The following is a 15802-nucleotide window of genomic DNA, read 5'->3' on the forward strand; positions in this document are numbered from 1 at the left end:
CTTAAAGTAAGAAAGTTTACCATATTGACATCCGCAGAAAGAGCATTCCAGCTAGTGACAAGGCCCTAAGGTGGGAGGATGTTTGGCATGGTTAAGGAACAGGGGAGGAAGGGTGGCTGGAGATGAGGTCAGAGATAAGGGGAACAGGGGTAGGAGACACATTAGGTGAGGCCTTGGAGTTCATGAGTACTTTGGCTCTTCCTCTGAATGAGATCCATGAAAGGGTTTTGAGCAGAGGTGTGTCATATCTGACATATTTCAAAAGGTTGTTTTCATATATGCAATTGAATATTTTTCCCAAGGTTTTATAATTTTCAAACGTAAAAGTTGGTATAATACATGTATATTCTGTACTTCATTAACTAGTTATTAACATTTTTCTAATATTCTCTCTGTATATTTTATATATACAGTATATATATATTCCTATGTAACCATAATATAGTTATCATAACCAAGAAATTTAACGTTGCTGTGTATCATGTAATATTCACTCCATGTTCAGATCTTCCCAATTATCCCCCAAATACCCTTTTAACATCATTCAATCCAGGACACTTTTAAAAAATAGTATTTAACTTATATAGAATATGTGAAGGTAAGAAAAAAGTATGCGAGAGTATTTTAAAAAGTCGTTGAAAAATGGGATTAAGAGAAAATACAAACCTTTCCATGAACTTTTTGAAGACCCCTCATAAATCTTGTGCATAGCTCTGTGATTTTTTACATATGAAAGTGCCCAAGTAACTGCCACTCAAAACAAGGCTCACTTAATAATTGTGGGAGTGTAGTAGATTTTTTGTGTAGAAGGGGTAAATAAACTGTCTTACCTTTTTTTTTTTTTTGTCCTTTTTGAGACCGGCCGCACCGCGCTCAGCCAGTGAGCGCTGTGAGCGCACCGGTCATCCCCATATAGGATCCGAACCCGCAGTGGGAGTGCTGCTGCACTCCAGCGCCGCACCCTCCTGAGTGCGCCACTGGCTCGGCCCTAAATAAACTGTCTTAATGGTGGAACACAATTACTTATTTTGTAGTGAGAAATTTAAGTTTATTAGTGTGTTAGAAACAGGGAAAACAGGTAGCCTAAGTATGTTAGGCTCACTTAATAATTATGCTGAGACAACAGATATAATCAGGACATGCTTCGTCGTGGTCAGATTAACATTAAATCTTCTAGGCAAGCATATTACCGGTGGTATTTTGTACTTCCCATTGTTATCAAGGTGGACATAACCAAATTTCAACTTTTATGTCTATAAGCCCCTTCTTGGGCTGACCGGTTAGCTCAGTTGTTTAGAGTGTGGTGTTATGAAACCAAGGATCTAGATCCCCTACTGGCCACCCACCAGGAAAAAACAGAGAGAGAGACAGAGAGAGAGAGAGAGAGAATGTAGTCACATCCACTTTTGATTCCTGTCAGGGAGTTCACAGGCTCTCTTCAGCTGGCCCTCAGACTTCAGCCCCTGCTCTTGGAGTCCTCCATGGTCCTTTAGAGTCAGGGAATTTTGGAGGGCTGGCTCCAGATATCTCACACGTCCATTCCCACNTTTAATAGTATTCTGGGAGCATGGGAGAGTGACAGGGAGTGGGGGGAGAGTGCAGTGGTTAAAACATTACAGGAATTTTTGGCAGGCTTGTGGGGATTAGGGCGAGTCAGGGTGTGCATGTGACTAAGGAGTTTCATCTTGCCAGGGGCGTGTTAGAAACAGGGAAAACAGGTAGCCTAAGTATGTTAGGCTCACTTAATAATTATGCTGAGACAACAGATATAATCAGGACATGCTTCGTCGTGGTCAGATTAACATTAAATCTTCTAGGCAAGCATATTACCGGTGGTATTTTGTACTTCCCATTGTTATCAAGGTGGACATAACCAAATTTCAACTTTTATGTCTATAAGCCCCTTCTTGGGCTGACCGGTTAGCTCAGTTGTTTAGAGTGTGGTGTTATGAAACCAAGGATCTAGATCCCCTACTGGCCACCCACCAGGAAAAAACAGAGAGAGAGACAGAGAGAGAGAGAGAGAGAATGTAGTCACATCCACTTTTGATTCCTGTCAGGGAGTTCACAGGCTCTCTTCAGCTGGCCCTCAGACTTCAGCCCCTGCTCTTGGAGTCCTCCATGGTCCTTTAGAGTCAGGGAATTTTGGAGGGCTGGCTCCAGATATCTCACACGTCCATTCCCACTGCACCTCACACCTGCTTCATACCACATGCACTTGCGAGCACGGGCTCATCTGCATGGCTGTTACTTTAATATCCGGATGGAAAATCAAAGTGCACATCTCCTCCTCTCTTGGCTCCCCACTAACAGCAGGATCACACTATGTCACTCTTCTGCTATGGAATTCATCTGAGGCACACGGAGTACACAGCACCAACTGTCTCTCTTTCTTTTAATAGTATTCTGGGAGCATGGGAGAGTGACAGGGAGTGGGGGGAGAGTGCAGTGGTTAGAACATTACAGGAATTTTTGGCAGGCTTGTGGGGATTAGGGCGAGTCAGGGTGTGCATGTGACTAAGGAGTTTCATCTTGCCAGGGGTAGGAAGGAGGAGTAAATAAACCATCTTAGTGGTGAGATACAATTATTTATTTTGTATAAAGAGAAATTAAAGTTTATTTAAGGGTTGGAAACAGGGAGCTATCTATAAGCAGGATCAAAAGCAAAGTAGGGCTGGCTGGTTAGCTTGGTTGGTTAGAGTGCGGTTATGTAACACCAAGGTCAAGGGTTCAGATCCCTGTACTGGCCAGCTGTCAAAAATAATAATAATAAAAAAATACAAAATTAGAAAAGCAAAGTAAAATTCCCAAATTAATAAAGGAAGATAGGAAGGAAATAGAATACAAACTTGACAAATCCAATAAAAAAAGAGAAAAAGTTAAAAGGTAACAAAATTAGAAATAGTAATACATGGGCCAGCCCATGGCTCACTCGGGAGAGTGCGGTGCCGATAACACCAAGGCCACAGGTTCGGATCCCTATATAGGGATGGCCAGTTAGCTCACTGGGTGAGCGTGGTGCTGACAACACCAAGTCAAGGGTTAAGACCCCCTTACTGGTCATCTTTTTAAAAAATAAAAATAAAAAAATAATAATAAAAAATAAAAATAGTAATACACATACAATAAGGGATAAAATGTATTGTTAATTACTGTGGCACTACAGCAAATGTCAGAATCCTGTCGACATAGCCAACTGTAGCTCTCTTAATCCTGTTCACTGTGCCAATTGTAAAGCTCTGGCTCTGTCGGAATCCTGTTAGTGACGCCAGTAGTCTAGCTACAGGGCCACGCTAGTTGTCAGGCTCTTTTACCTGCAGGTAATCCTGCCAACTGGGCCGACTGTAAAGCTAGGGCTGGATCTGGAGCTCACAGACCCTTCAAGCCCATTCCACACTGGGTCACAGACCCTTCAAATGCCAGGCTGGGTCACCACACCCCACACACGCAAGTCTATAAGCTAGGCAACCAGCAAACAGGTCCTTGGAAGCCGCACATAGGAAAGCATGGCTGTGCCGGCGGACACCCGAGGCAGATGCCTGCCCACCTGCTTCACTAAAACTCTCTGAAGAACACAAGAATGGCAACAAAACTAAAAAGATACATTGGTGCACATGCACACTAACTCCCCCCCCCCACAATTTGCTTATAAACGATGTGCTGAACCACACCCAACTGAACCCGAGGCGAGGGTCCTGACCAAACCGTTTTATTTTCCCAACAATTACAATGAAAAATTCTGACCAACAATAAGCAATGGGGGGAGGAGCAACACTGTGGACCACGGAAACATCCTGCTTCTCAACAAACTCTCTCCTCTTGCTTTAACATTTACTGAGGATTCTTGCCTAAACTTACAAGTCTATATATCACGATTACTACAAATTTTCCAACTCCACCACTCCTTCTAGTGCATTACTTTCTATATGTTCATTGGAAGGGTTAAAAAAAACAAAAAAATCCCTGCAATTCCTTCTTGCCATCCTTCCTGCACACTCCCAATCTCCAGACAACTTCTGATCTGCTGTCACTATATATTAGGTTGCATTTTCTAAACTTTGTATAAATGGAAATATACAGTATGTATGCTTTTGGGGGTAAAGGCAGGGTCTGGCTCTTCTACTTCAGCATTTTTATTCTGATGCTCATTCACATTGTTATATATACCAGTAGCCTATCGGTGTTCACCGCTGAGTAGTATCTCCTTATACGTTATACATTGTGTACCCATTTACTTCGTGTAAATTTGAATTGTTTTCAGTTTGGGGCTATTACAAATAAAAAGCTGCTATGAACATTCATGTACCAAAAAAAAAAAAAAATCCCGTATTCACAATATAATAATAAAACAATGTTGGAAACCACCGTTAAAAGCATAAGACAAGTAAAAAACAAGAGACCTTTTCCAAATCTCACAGGATATAATTTAGGAAGTACATAAAAAAAAAGATTCAAACTCATCAGTTAGATACATTAAATTTGTGAAGCTTTTTGTATGACAATCATACCTCAGTAAAGTTGTTTTAAAAATAAATGAATCATGCAAAAGAAAATCATCCTTTTTGGCTTAATCCTATTTTGAGTTAAGAACATTAACAATAATTTGCATGCAATGAATGTGCTTTTCTAAATACAATAGATTAGTTATTTTATATACACATTTTAAATTGGATATACATTACATATTTATGATTGGGAAGCAACCTTGAACATTTTTAAGCAACAGAAGTACACAAAAGTTATAAGTGGACATAACATTGACGAACACCCTGTGTTTTTATCCCAGAGTAAAACCGTAGAGGTCTCAGGTTACGAAAACGGAAAATGTTTTGTATATTAAGAATCATGTTTTAGGGAGTAGGGGAAAAGTAGCAGTATCCCTTTGCCTTAAAATACATTTTACAGAATTTATGATTGGAATGGAACATCTCCTAAAGTAGAATTCTGAGGAAGAAAATCCAGCACAGAAGCAAACTACTGTTTCCTCAGCTTCACAATACTCAGCTGGAGTTCTTAAATGAGCTGCTGAGGGGCTGGCTGGTTAGCTCAGTTGGTTAGAGTGTGGTGTTATTAGCCCAAGGTCAAGGGTTCAGATCCCCATGCCAGCCACCAAAAAAAAAAAAAAAAAGACAAAAACACCCCACAAAAACAGCTGTTGAAGTCATTTCTGTCCCATAAAGGTAGACATTTAGCAGTATGAACAACTTTATTAACTGGAATGAATGATAATTTGTAAAGTGTTTTTCCATTTTTAAACACAGGAGTCTGTGTACCACAGTCCATGAAGCAGCAGGCACTGCTGGGGGTCTGAGGGTAACGTCTGCAGCTCAGTCTGCACGGCCTGTAAGCAGGAAGCACGCAGGATGTGGAGAGGACCAGAGTTCAGCCGCCAGTGGCACTGTGGAGTCGAGCCTTTACACCGTTAATTACAAACACAGATGTGCCCTTTCTCCTGGTATTCTATTCTCATTGGAGGCTTTTTATTAAGACCTTGTTCCTATAAAGCAAATAAAATGTGTGCTTTTAAAAATACTGAAACAAAAAAGAAATCTCAAGTTTCATCCTTGAATATAGCCAAGAAACCTACAACTGGAATGCCAATGCAATTGCCCTTAAAACTTAAGGACTGTGGAAAGGAAGCTTGTGACCATGTCATCAAGGAATGAGGATCACCCAAGTTATCATGCTTCTGTAATATATTCCTGTCCTGTTCAGGCCATGGCCAGAAGAGGTGCCAGAGTGGATCTTTTTATCATTTGCCCAGAGACCCAAGTATGTCATTAAAGGGTTATCCAAAGTGACCTCAGCCCTATTAGACTTGCTTGGCATAGAGAGACTGTCAAAAGAGAATTGCAGCAAGATGCAGAACAGCCAAAAGGGGGTAAAAAAACCAAGTACACATTCACACACTTCCTCCTACAGGAGATGGTAACTGTGCCAGGACCCAGGGGCTGCCTCTACCTCGAGGGGCTGGTGAAGAAGTCTACACTGAGGGGCATACCCACTTCCAGTTTCTATCCTCTGCCAGCTGTCCTAGACCTCTGGTGTTCAGTAAGCCTGAGAACAAAGGTGGGCTGACAGAGCTTGGGCTGCAGCCTAGGGTGGTTCTGGGACAACTGAGGAAGGGTGGGAGATGGACCCCTGAGAGCCAAGCCTGAGATGCACCAAGTCTCCTTCTTCAGAGGGATTCTTTTTCTCATCTTCCCTCTTCATAGGTTCCTCTTCATAGGTTCCTATTGAAGTTAGTAACCCCAGAAGCATGCGTGGTTACCTCAAAAAGTTCATGGAGGGCTGGCCCGGTGGCGCACTGCTATAGTGCGCCGCTTGGGAAGCGCGGCGGCGCTCCCACCTCGTATAACCGAGGGTTCGGATCCCGCATACAGACCAGTTCCCGCTCACTGGCTGAGCGAGGCGCGGGAGCAACACCGAGGGTTGCGATCCCGTTGCTGGTCCTGGTCCGGTACGGGGGCGACACTGAGGGTTGCGATCCGTTGCCGGATGCGGAAAAAGACAAAAAGGGATCCCGTTGCTGGTCCCGGTCCGGTACGGGGGCGACACTGAGGGTTGCGATCCGTTGCCGGATGCGGAAAAAGACAAAAAGGGACAAAAAAAAAAAAAGAGAAAAAAAAAAAAAAAAAGTTCATGGAAAGACTCGTATTCTCTTTTAATTCTATTTTTCCACGAACTTTCTGAAGTATCCTTATACATAAGCTTACCCTCTGTAATACAAAGTACCTCCAACTGTAGTCTCTATTTCTTTCTTCCTCTTATTCAACCAACATCAAATTATCTGCATCCTTCATGGCTTTGAATCTCCTATATTATCCAGGCAAGTATATTACTTGTACCTTCTTTGACTTTATTTGATGTTACTTAAGGCAACTTCCCCATGCAAATTCTCCCACTGACTTCATATTCCAGCCTTTCTCCTTAACTTTTTCCTTTCTGTCTCCTTTAGCTTGCCCCTACAAGATTGCTATTCTTTAAATTTAAATTTCTGGATCTGGCTGGTTAGCTCAGTTGGTTAGAATGTGGCGCTGATAACACCAAGGTCCAGGATTCAATCCCTGTACCAGCCAGCTGCCAAAACAAAACAAAACAAAAATTTAAAGTTCTGTCCTCATCACCAATACAAATCTTATTATCCTTACTAGTATTTAAATAACCACCAAATAATTATCTAGAAGCCAGATTTCTCTTCTAGCATCTACAAAAGGTGCCAGGCGCTTTAAACACATGAAAATCTGGGTTCTCCCACAAGATTTTTCTAATTGATTTTGTACCCTTCACCCCCTTTATCTGCAGTAGATACCTCAATCCATTTATGTACTTAAAATCCTTTGATGGCCCATCCACCAGGGATAAAGAGCTGCCTGACTTCAAACTCCTGGTTTCGCCCCATCCACTCCTGGAAAAGGTTTCAAAATTTTACATATGTCCACTTTTTTTTAAAACCGCATATAAGTTTGCTCAATGGGTTCTTTATAAAACTAAATACAATGGCCTTTTGAAATAAAATAAAACCTCCCTTACAGGGAGATAAAATTCCTGGTAACTTCTTAATTTTAAACCTGTTTGACCTTTGCACACCTTCTGGTCCAACTTGCTCCTTATATTAGAGATGTGGAAACTGAGGTCCAGAAAAGTTGTGTCATGTGTAAAGTTATTAAAACGGTCACTGGTAGAAACAGGACTGAGATCCAGGACTGCTCATCCTTGGTCCAATGTGGTGTCTTCAAAACAGTATTCCTCCCAACCTCTCCCCAGATTTATCAGTTTTAGTGGCATACTTTATTTTTTTGGCGGCTGTCCATTATAGGGATCCAAATACTTGACCTTGGTGTTATAAGGCTGTGCTCTAGGTGGCATATTTTAATAAAAATATTTCCCATCCTTATTTAAAAACAGAAATCATCATTATTTAGCTAGTATAGTTCATACAGAGAACGGCAAATTTATCAGGCCCCTTTTCCCAGGTCATTAGTCAAGTCATTTTCTTTAATATGTTGATTTCAATGTGGTTGGAACTTAAGTTATAGAGAAAAACCTTTTGTAGCCCTCCCTTTGTTCTCTTCATAATTGTGCTTCTAAAGTTGATCGTTTAATGATTACAAAGGTACTGCATTGATCACATCATAAAACTAATAAAACATTTCAAAAGAACATCACTGACTACTGGATAAACTTTAAACTTCCAACATTCAAAGTTTACTCCAATTTGATGCCAAATTAGTATCACTTAAAATCTCTAATACTCATTTTGAGTCAACATTTTTTGCATACATTGTATATTTCCATCTTCATGGCATTGCTCAAACTAATCCTGCTTGCTGGATGACCCCGATCTTGGAATAATTGCTATGTGCCAAACACAGCACTAAGAATTTTACATACATTAACAAATTTAATCTTCACAACATGTCAGATAGGTATTATTTTGCCCATTTTATAAATGAGAAAACTGAGGCTTATCTTCCCCCCTATACCACCTCATTATAGTCACACTGAACTACATGCAACTTCTACTCTGTCTTAAATTCAGATTTGGTGCTGTTTCCCATGCTGAAAAATGACCTTATTCCTTCTTTCCATCTAGTCCATTCTTCCCTTAACTTCGAAAACCGTCTTCTTTGATATTTGTCATCATAAGGTATTCTAGCTGTTTATTTGCCAGACATCCTCTTTAGACTGTAGGCAACTTAACGGTTTTTTTTTTTTTTTGCTAGTCATTATTTCTGTGTAGTGCATATACCTAGAATACAGTAATTACATAATTTTGTTTTTTGGTGGCTGGCCGGTACAGGGATCTGACCCCTTGACCTTGGTGTTATAACACTGTGCTCTAACCAACCGAGCTAGCCAGCCAGCTGTAATTACATAATGTACATAATGTTTGTTGCTCCAGAATTGTTTCTCCAGGTAAAAACATTAAGCTCTGACACAAAAATGCTTTTTCCTGGGTATAAACTTACCTGAGTCATAATTTTCTTGAAACTCTTTATGACAACTTGCTCTTCAAATATATGGTTAATTAAGGTTAATGTGTATCTTCCCCCTCCCCCTACTGAAACCCAGGTTTTAGTCTGTAAAACAGCACCAGGTAATTACCTGTGAACACACGTGGGGCACAACATATTGTCCTCCATGTGTGGGGGTGGAAAGTTGCAGGCAGGAAGCAAGAAGAGTGCACTCACTCTCCCTGTTTTCTTTTCAGGAACCCAGACTTGTCCAGCATGAAACTGCAGGCGAACCCAACCATTTGTGCTTGCAGGGAGACTTCTCCCATGGACCACGCACCACCTGACACCTAGGCAAGGTGAGAGAGGTAAGTGAACACAACAGGACACATGCTCACGTTCCAGACTGCACCAAGGCTTCTCACCCTGAATTCTACCATCTTTCTCAAGTGCCAGTTCCAAGATATGAACCCTGAAATCCTAACTTAACCTCTACTCTATCCTGTTTCCCTTTAGAAAAGAATGCAAAAAAGTTCCTGTTAAAACTTAAAAATCTAGTTGGAAGAGGGACAGCTGCAAATGACAGGTGGTAGAAAAAATAACCCAGAGTGGCTGGGAAGGCCTTCACAAAACAGGCTCAGGGGTCTCAACTCTTTAAGTCACTGCAATGCACTACGCAGTATATGGTCCTCTTTTGTTTTATTTCCTGTTATTCTTAGCAACATCTGACGTAGGTACTATTTATTATTAACCCATTTTGTGATGAGGAAACTTGGGACTACTTTAAACGACTCATTAATGTCACACACTTAACAGATGCCAAGAAGATCCAGGGCTCAAACCCAGGAAGTTGCTTTTAGACACTGCCTTTACTTTAAATTCCTTTTTAAAGAAGGAGAAAGAACTAAAGCTCAACAGAATGGTATCATCCTCTGACGTCATCAATAATTGAAGACATTGGTTCTCAAAGTGTTGTCCCGGATCAGCGTCCCCTCAGGACTGCCTGGGAAGATGATAGAAATGCAAACCCTCAGGCCCTACCCCAGACCTGAATCAGAAACTCTGTGGCTGGGGTGCAGGAATCACCAACCCTTGAGGTGTCTTTGATATATCTTAAAATTTATCAGAAGTTAGTATCACTTAAGCTTATTTCCTCATTGGACCAGAACACGCTCTTACGATTAGCCTTACCTTCAGTCTCTGGTGGCGTTTCCACGACCTCTGATTCCACTGCGTCCATCTTGCCGGCCCTGGCTGCTACTCTGGCCCAGGAGGCCAACACAGCCTCCGGGGCAGTAGTTGTCACCACAACTGGATTAATTCCCTCAAGGAGAGCAGCAGACTCTCCTAGGGTAGACAGTCCCTCCCCAGGTGGAGGAGCCATTTCAGGGGGATCAGTCTCCTCAGAATAGGTCCTTTTCTCAGAACTTTCCAGGAACATTTCCCCCATATTCCTCTTTGATTTTCCTTGCATCCTGGCTTCTTTTGCTGTGGTAGGAATATTCTACAAATAAGGTGAAATAATAAACGTCATAATACTAAAGATTAAAGTACTATCAGAAGTGTGGCCTGGGGGCTGGGGAGATGTTGGTTGAAGAATACAAAGTTTCAAATAGCTGGGAGGAGTAAGTTCAAGAGACTTCTTACCCAACATACATGGTGACTGTAATGAATAACAATGTACTGTATTCTTTTTTTTTTTTTTTAAAAGATGACCGGTAAGGGGATCTCAACCCTTGGCTTGGTGTTGTCAGCACCACGCTCAGCCAGTGAGCAAACCGGCCATCCCTATATGGGATCCGAACCCGTGGCCTTGGTGTTATCAGCACCACACTCTACCGAGTGAACCACGGGCTGGCCCAACAATGTACTGTATTCTTGAAAAATGCTAAGAGAGTAGATTTTAAGTGTTCTTACCACACACAAAAAAAAGAGTATGTGAAGTAATGCACGTTAATTAGCGTGATTTAGTCATTCTGCAATGTATACATATTTCTGAACAATATGTTGTGCACAATAAATGTATACAATTTTTATCTGTCAATTAAATTTTTTTTTTTAGGGCTGGCCTGTTAGCTCAGTTGGTTAGAGCATGGTGTTATAACATCCAAGATCAGGGGTTCAGATCCCTGTACCAGCCAGCTGCCCCCCCTCAAAAAAAAAAAATTTTTTTTCTTTAAAAAAAGAACTCTTTGCCTGAGTTGGTGAAAAGTGGGGTCAGGGGTAGGGCTGGCCTGTTAGCTCAGTTGGTTAGAGCATGGTGTTATAACATCCAAGATCAGGGGTCCAGATCCCTGTACCAGCCAGCTGCCCCCCCTCAAAAAAAAAATTTTTTTTTCTTTAAAAAAAGAACTCTTTGCCTGAGTTGGTGAAAAGTGGGGTCAGGGGAATATTATTATTAGAACTAGGGTGGAAGGAAAAGGAGGGGCTAAGAAAGTCCCTGTACTCATTTTTTTATGCTAAAATAGGTAATTAGGACAAAAACTGAAACTTCCACTCTTCTAATTTATATAAAAAGTAAAAAATTACTCACCTTCTGGTTTGGGTAAGCATATTCACAGAGTCGCTTATATACCTCTAATTTCTAAGACAAGAGAATAACGGGTTATTAATGAAAGCAGGATTCCTACCCTCCCTTCTAGCAGCATGGTATCCCACCCTGCGCCCTCACCTGGCCTTTGGTGCTTAGTTTTAACTGTCCGCACCAGGCCCGCACAACATCTCTGTGAAGCAGGTTGATTGGAGGCAGTTGAGAGGGTAAGGGAGGAATTGGTATCTTCTTCCGAGGCTTTAGGTTTTCATTGCATTGTGCCTTTTCCTTTAGACAGGAAGCTGAAGGGAATAGAATAAAATTAGTAATAATTAATTTGTGTGTAACTTTTCAGAATTTCAAAACTACTGTCACTTTTGCCCTCATACTCCATCCCGCATTGTACAGTTAAAGGACTTGCCAAAGACCACATAGCTTCCAAGGGACAGACCGCAAACCTAGGACTTAATACTTTTAAATACCAGTTTTACTTCCTGAAATGCCCTATCACACACATGCACTCGCTCCATTGTGAGACCACCCACCCACAGAATCCAGGTGGTTGCACTAGAGATTGTATTTCCATCCCAGAGGAATGACTGAAGTCTTAGACTTGAGATTGTAAATACTCAGCATTGCCTAGTCCTCTCACCACAGAACAAAATGCACACCTGACAGTGCTACACACACAACCACTGACATCTGTAATTCTTCCAGCCCACCCCAGTCAGGGCAGTGCTCCGACCTCATTGCACATAACTCTCCCCAGCTCTACTGTGTTTCTGTTCATCCTGGTGCTGTTGCTGTGCTGCACACACAGTGTCACAACTCATGACTTACAGAACACACTTCCAAAACCTCATTATAGTCACACTGAACTACATGCAACACAGACAGTAATGACACTATGAGTCACTACGGTTTACTGAGTACATACATATTACTTGTCAAGTGTAATGCAGGTGTTTTACCTAACTATACTATGTTAATTAGAGCCAAACCTGCTCCCCACTTCCACTCCCCACCCAACCCATCAGGGTAGATGCTATCCTCACTTAATTTTCAGGAAGTGGAGTTTCAAGGATGGGGTTTCAAACATACAGTTGTCTGTCCCCAAATCATTTTGCACTGAGATCCTTAACTCCAAGCAGCAGGTGCAGGCAAAATGATGATCAGAACCAAATACGGTGTAGGAGTTTGACACAAAGGGATCAGTTATAGCAGAGCTGACCAAAAGGCTTGAGGGAAGTGCGATTTAAACTAGGCTTCAAGGAAGCGTAGGATTCGCACAATACAGAATGGAAATTTCTTCCCTACTTTATCTACTCCTTCAGAAAGAAATACTCCTCAGGCTTCTCAGACCTGAGGAAGTGGGATGTGAGATTTATAGACCTCTCACCGTTGTCACCGTTCACAGATTTCTTTTGTTTGGTCTCCTTTGCTGAGGTTCTTGGTAAAGCAGATGTGCCTGGTTGACTCGAGGTCCAATGTTCCTCTTCAGTTTCTACTGACACCCGTTTGGATTTGGGATTCCCGTATTCTTCCCACGACTTCTCTGTTGAATTCCACTGGGAATGGAAAAGCTAGTCAGCATTCCTCTCGTTTCTGAATCACCACATACACTACCTGCCTTAAGATAACTCTAGGTGTCTAAGGCATCTAGAAAGTCAGCACACTTAGCTGGTGGTGTGTATTCTCCTCTGGGTATGATCTTAACACCCAGTTCTATGTATAAGACAGGGAAGCCATTATGGAGAAATGGGAGGAAGCCAATTTGAAAGTACAAAAAAAGTCAAAGTATAGATACAGACAAAAAGAAAACAGGCTCTACCTTGTGAGAAGCCGTTATGTCACCCACTGTATCTGCTGTCTCTCACCTAGAAAACTATTTTCCATTCCTTCATTCCTAACCCCTTTTAAATAAATTATTTTTCCATACTGTTGCCAGACGGATGCTACTCAAACTTTACATCCCTTCAGTGGTTTATCGCTCTTGCCATGAAGATAAATGTCTGAAATATGCCTACCAGCCTCTTATATCCAATTGCAGCCTCTACTCACACCCCTCTCCAAGGTTCAAGCTCAATCCCTTTCCTTTCTTTTTGGCGGCTGGCCAATACAGGGATCCAAACCCTTGACCTTGGTATTATCAGCACTGAGCTCCCCCAAGTGAGCAACTAGCTAGCCCCAAGTTCAATTCCTTTCCTTTCCAAGTTGTTCCTAGGGCCAGAAGTGACATTCCTCAGCCCCCAGCCCCACCTAATTACATTCTTTGTGTGTGTGGGGGGGGAGGGTGGCTGGCCAGTATGGGGATCCAAACCTTTGACCTTCATGTTACAACAAGACACTCTGACCAACTGAGTAATTGGCCAGCCCCTTCTATTTACATTCTTAAATCTGACTTTCTTGCTTTCTTGCCGGGTCTCACTAGGGTTATTTCAATTGAGAACACTCTCAAGTCCTTCCAGACCAAGTCAAATTAACTACATATTACCTTATCCCCAGTATTTATCTATTGCAATTCTTCACTTGCTTGTGTTACATGACCAACACTTGTTACTCCACTTAATTGTAAGCTCCACAAGGGTAGAATTCCTTTTCTTTCATTGTAGACACTTAATAAATATTGGTGAATACAATTAAAAGAAATGAAGGGGCAATGGAGATAAAGTTGTTTAATACAGAGAAACTGACATGTCTTGAGCCTCCATCTTTTACCAGGTATTGGGTTTTGACATGCTCCTTATTTTTATTCACTTAATCTTCATAATTTATTACTTTATTTTTCAGATGCATAAGCTGAGGCTCAGAGGTTACATAACTAAGGGCAGACAGGTTAAGAGCATGTTGGACATAAATTAAATCTTAGGTCAATTTGCTCCCAAACCTAAATCCTTTTCTATTACTCCCAAGGAGGGAGTACTGGCCAAATCAACATTTGTATGGCATTTTTAACATCTCTATAGCAGTTTTACATTTGTATTCAAAATTTACATTTGCATAACTCTTACACACTTTGGGGGCTCACAAAAGTCTTAAAATTGAGAGGGCTATACCGGTCAGCCGACAAAAAAGAAAAAAAACAAGAATAAAAAAAAAATAGGAATTTAAAAAAAAAAAAAAATCAAGAGGGTGGAAAAACGACCCGGTTCTAGGAAAGAGGCCTTGAAAGCACTCGGGTTCCCCGGCCTGGCACTTGGGTACTTCTGGCCCCAGTCTCCAACGCTGTCCTTCAGCTCCTGTCTTCACTGCCTGTCAGTGTATGGCTTCTGCTCATCCCCTGGTCCCAAGGACTCTGGGAAAAGGAGACCAGCTCAGAGCCCGCACCTCTGGGATAGGACCCGCTCTGACTAAGGGAAACGAAGGATTTCTTTCTTTCCCAACTTCAGCTCAATTACTCTTCGTGAAATCTTTCCCTCACCTTCCCTTTTCTCGTTACCATTTCCTTACAGCCCCAATACTCGATTCTTCTGACAGGATAAAGCCTCTCTTCAAAGAAATCAAAGCAGGAAACCCCATTTCTCATGCTTCTCCAACACACCCCGACTGCAACCACGTCTAAAGCGTTACGTTTTTTTCCTTTCTCTAACGAGAGGAACTGGCCTGTTTGCTCAGTTGGTTAGAGCGTGGTGCTCTAATGTCCAGGGTCCAATCCCTGTACCAGCTAGCTGCTAAAAAAAAAACAAAACCCCAAAACAAAAGAGGACATTATAAGATACATAATTTTCTCTTAAAAAAAAAAAGAAAAGAAAAAAGATTAAAAGTGCTCAAGGAGAGAAACAGGAGACCCACAAAGACAAACAAAGCAAACCCACTAAAATTGTATTTACCTCTTTGCCTCTTGCATTCTCCATACTCAGAAAAGAAGTTGAGGTTGACTGAAAAAAAAAAAAAAAAAAAAATTCTTCTTACTGCAAAATGGCCCCAGGCCCCAGATTCCTCTTTGAAAAGTCTCCACCCACTTCAGGCTACTCATAGGCGCTTTTTTCTCCTCCCCCTCTTATCTCCTCCCCTTCTGTTCCCTCCCCCACAATTTGTGAACGCTAAAATTGCTTTTTTATTTTTTGAGGTTGAAAATAAAAGCAACTTTATTAGGAAGACTAAGAAAATTGTATGTTAACTTGAACAGCTGGGCTGTACAAGAAAAGACTTGAAAATTCCCTTTCCGATGACCTCCAAGAGACTTGGATTCCACTTACATGCACCCTGTCCTTTCCTCAGACCTCTAACTTCTGCCTGGAATTGAGCACAGACATGGCCTACATTTTCCCTCAAATGAATGCTAAAATTGTATACTTTCTTACTTATGAGTTGA

At 41.6% G+C, this 15802-nt stretch overlaps 2 protein-coding genes across 2 annotated transcripts in view; both read right to left on the minus strand.

The window, feature by feature from the left end:
• The window catches only part of LOC103609682 (developmental pluripotency-associated protein 2-like), a 27574-nt gene extending 25290 nt beyond the window's left edge, over window positions 1-2284 (minus strand). Inside the window, exon 1 of the mRNA XM_008593981.1 lies at window positions 2210-2284. Coding sequence (XP_008592203.1) covers window positions 2210-2284 — 75 coding nt within the window. The remainder of the gene's footprint in view (window positions 1-2209) is intronic.
• Window positions 2285-5466: 3182 nt separating this feature from the next.
• On the minus strand, window positions 5467-15341 carry DPPA4 (developmental pluripotency associated 4). The gene is made up of 7 exons (XM_008593982.1): window positions 15318-15341; window positions 12887-13055; window positions 11629-11789; window positions 11491-11541; window positions 10149-10461; window positions 9109-9307; window positions 5467-5497 (listed from the first exon to the last, which is right to left on the minus strand). The coding sequence occupies exons 1-7, from the start codon at window positions 15339-15341 to the stop codon at window positions 5467-5469; spliced, it is 948 nt and encodes a 315-aa protein (XP_008592204.1).
• Window positions 15342-15802: the final 461 nt, after the last annotated feature.

This window comes from Galeopterus variegatus, unplaced genomic scaffold (assembly GCF_000696425.1).
Source record: "Galeopterus variegatus unplaced genomic scaffold, G_variegatus-3.0.2 Scaffold9939, whole genome shotgun sequence".
NCBI classification, from domain to species: Eukaryota; Metazoa; Chordata; class Mammalia; order Dermoptera; family Cynocephalidae; genus Galeopterus; species Galeopterus variegatus.

Coding starts and splice junctions, on each gene's coding strand:
- DPPA4 (XM_008593982.1), bottom strand. CDS start 15,341: ATGGAGAATGCAAGAGGCAAAGAG. Junction 11,790..12,886: donor ATCTGTGAACGGTGACAACG/GTGAGAGGTCTA, acceptor TATTCCCTTCAG/CTTCCTGTCTAAAGGAAAAG. Junction 9,308..10,148: donor AACGCCACCAGAGACTGAAG/GTAAGGCTAATC, acceptor CACCTTGCCTAG/GTGTCAGGTGGTGCGTGGTC.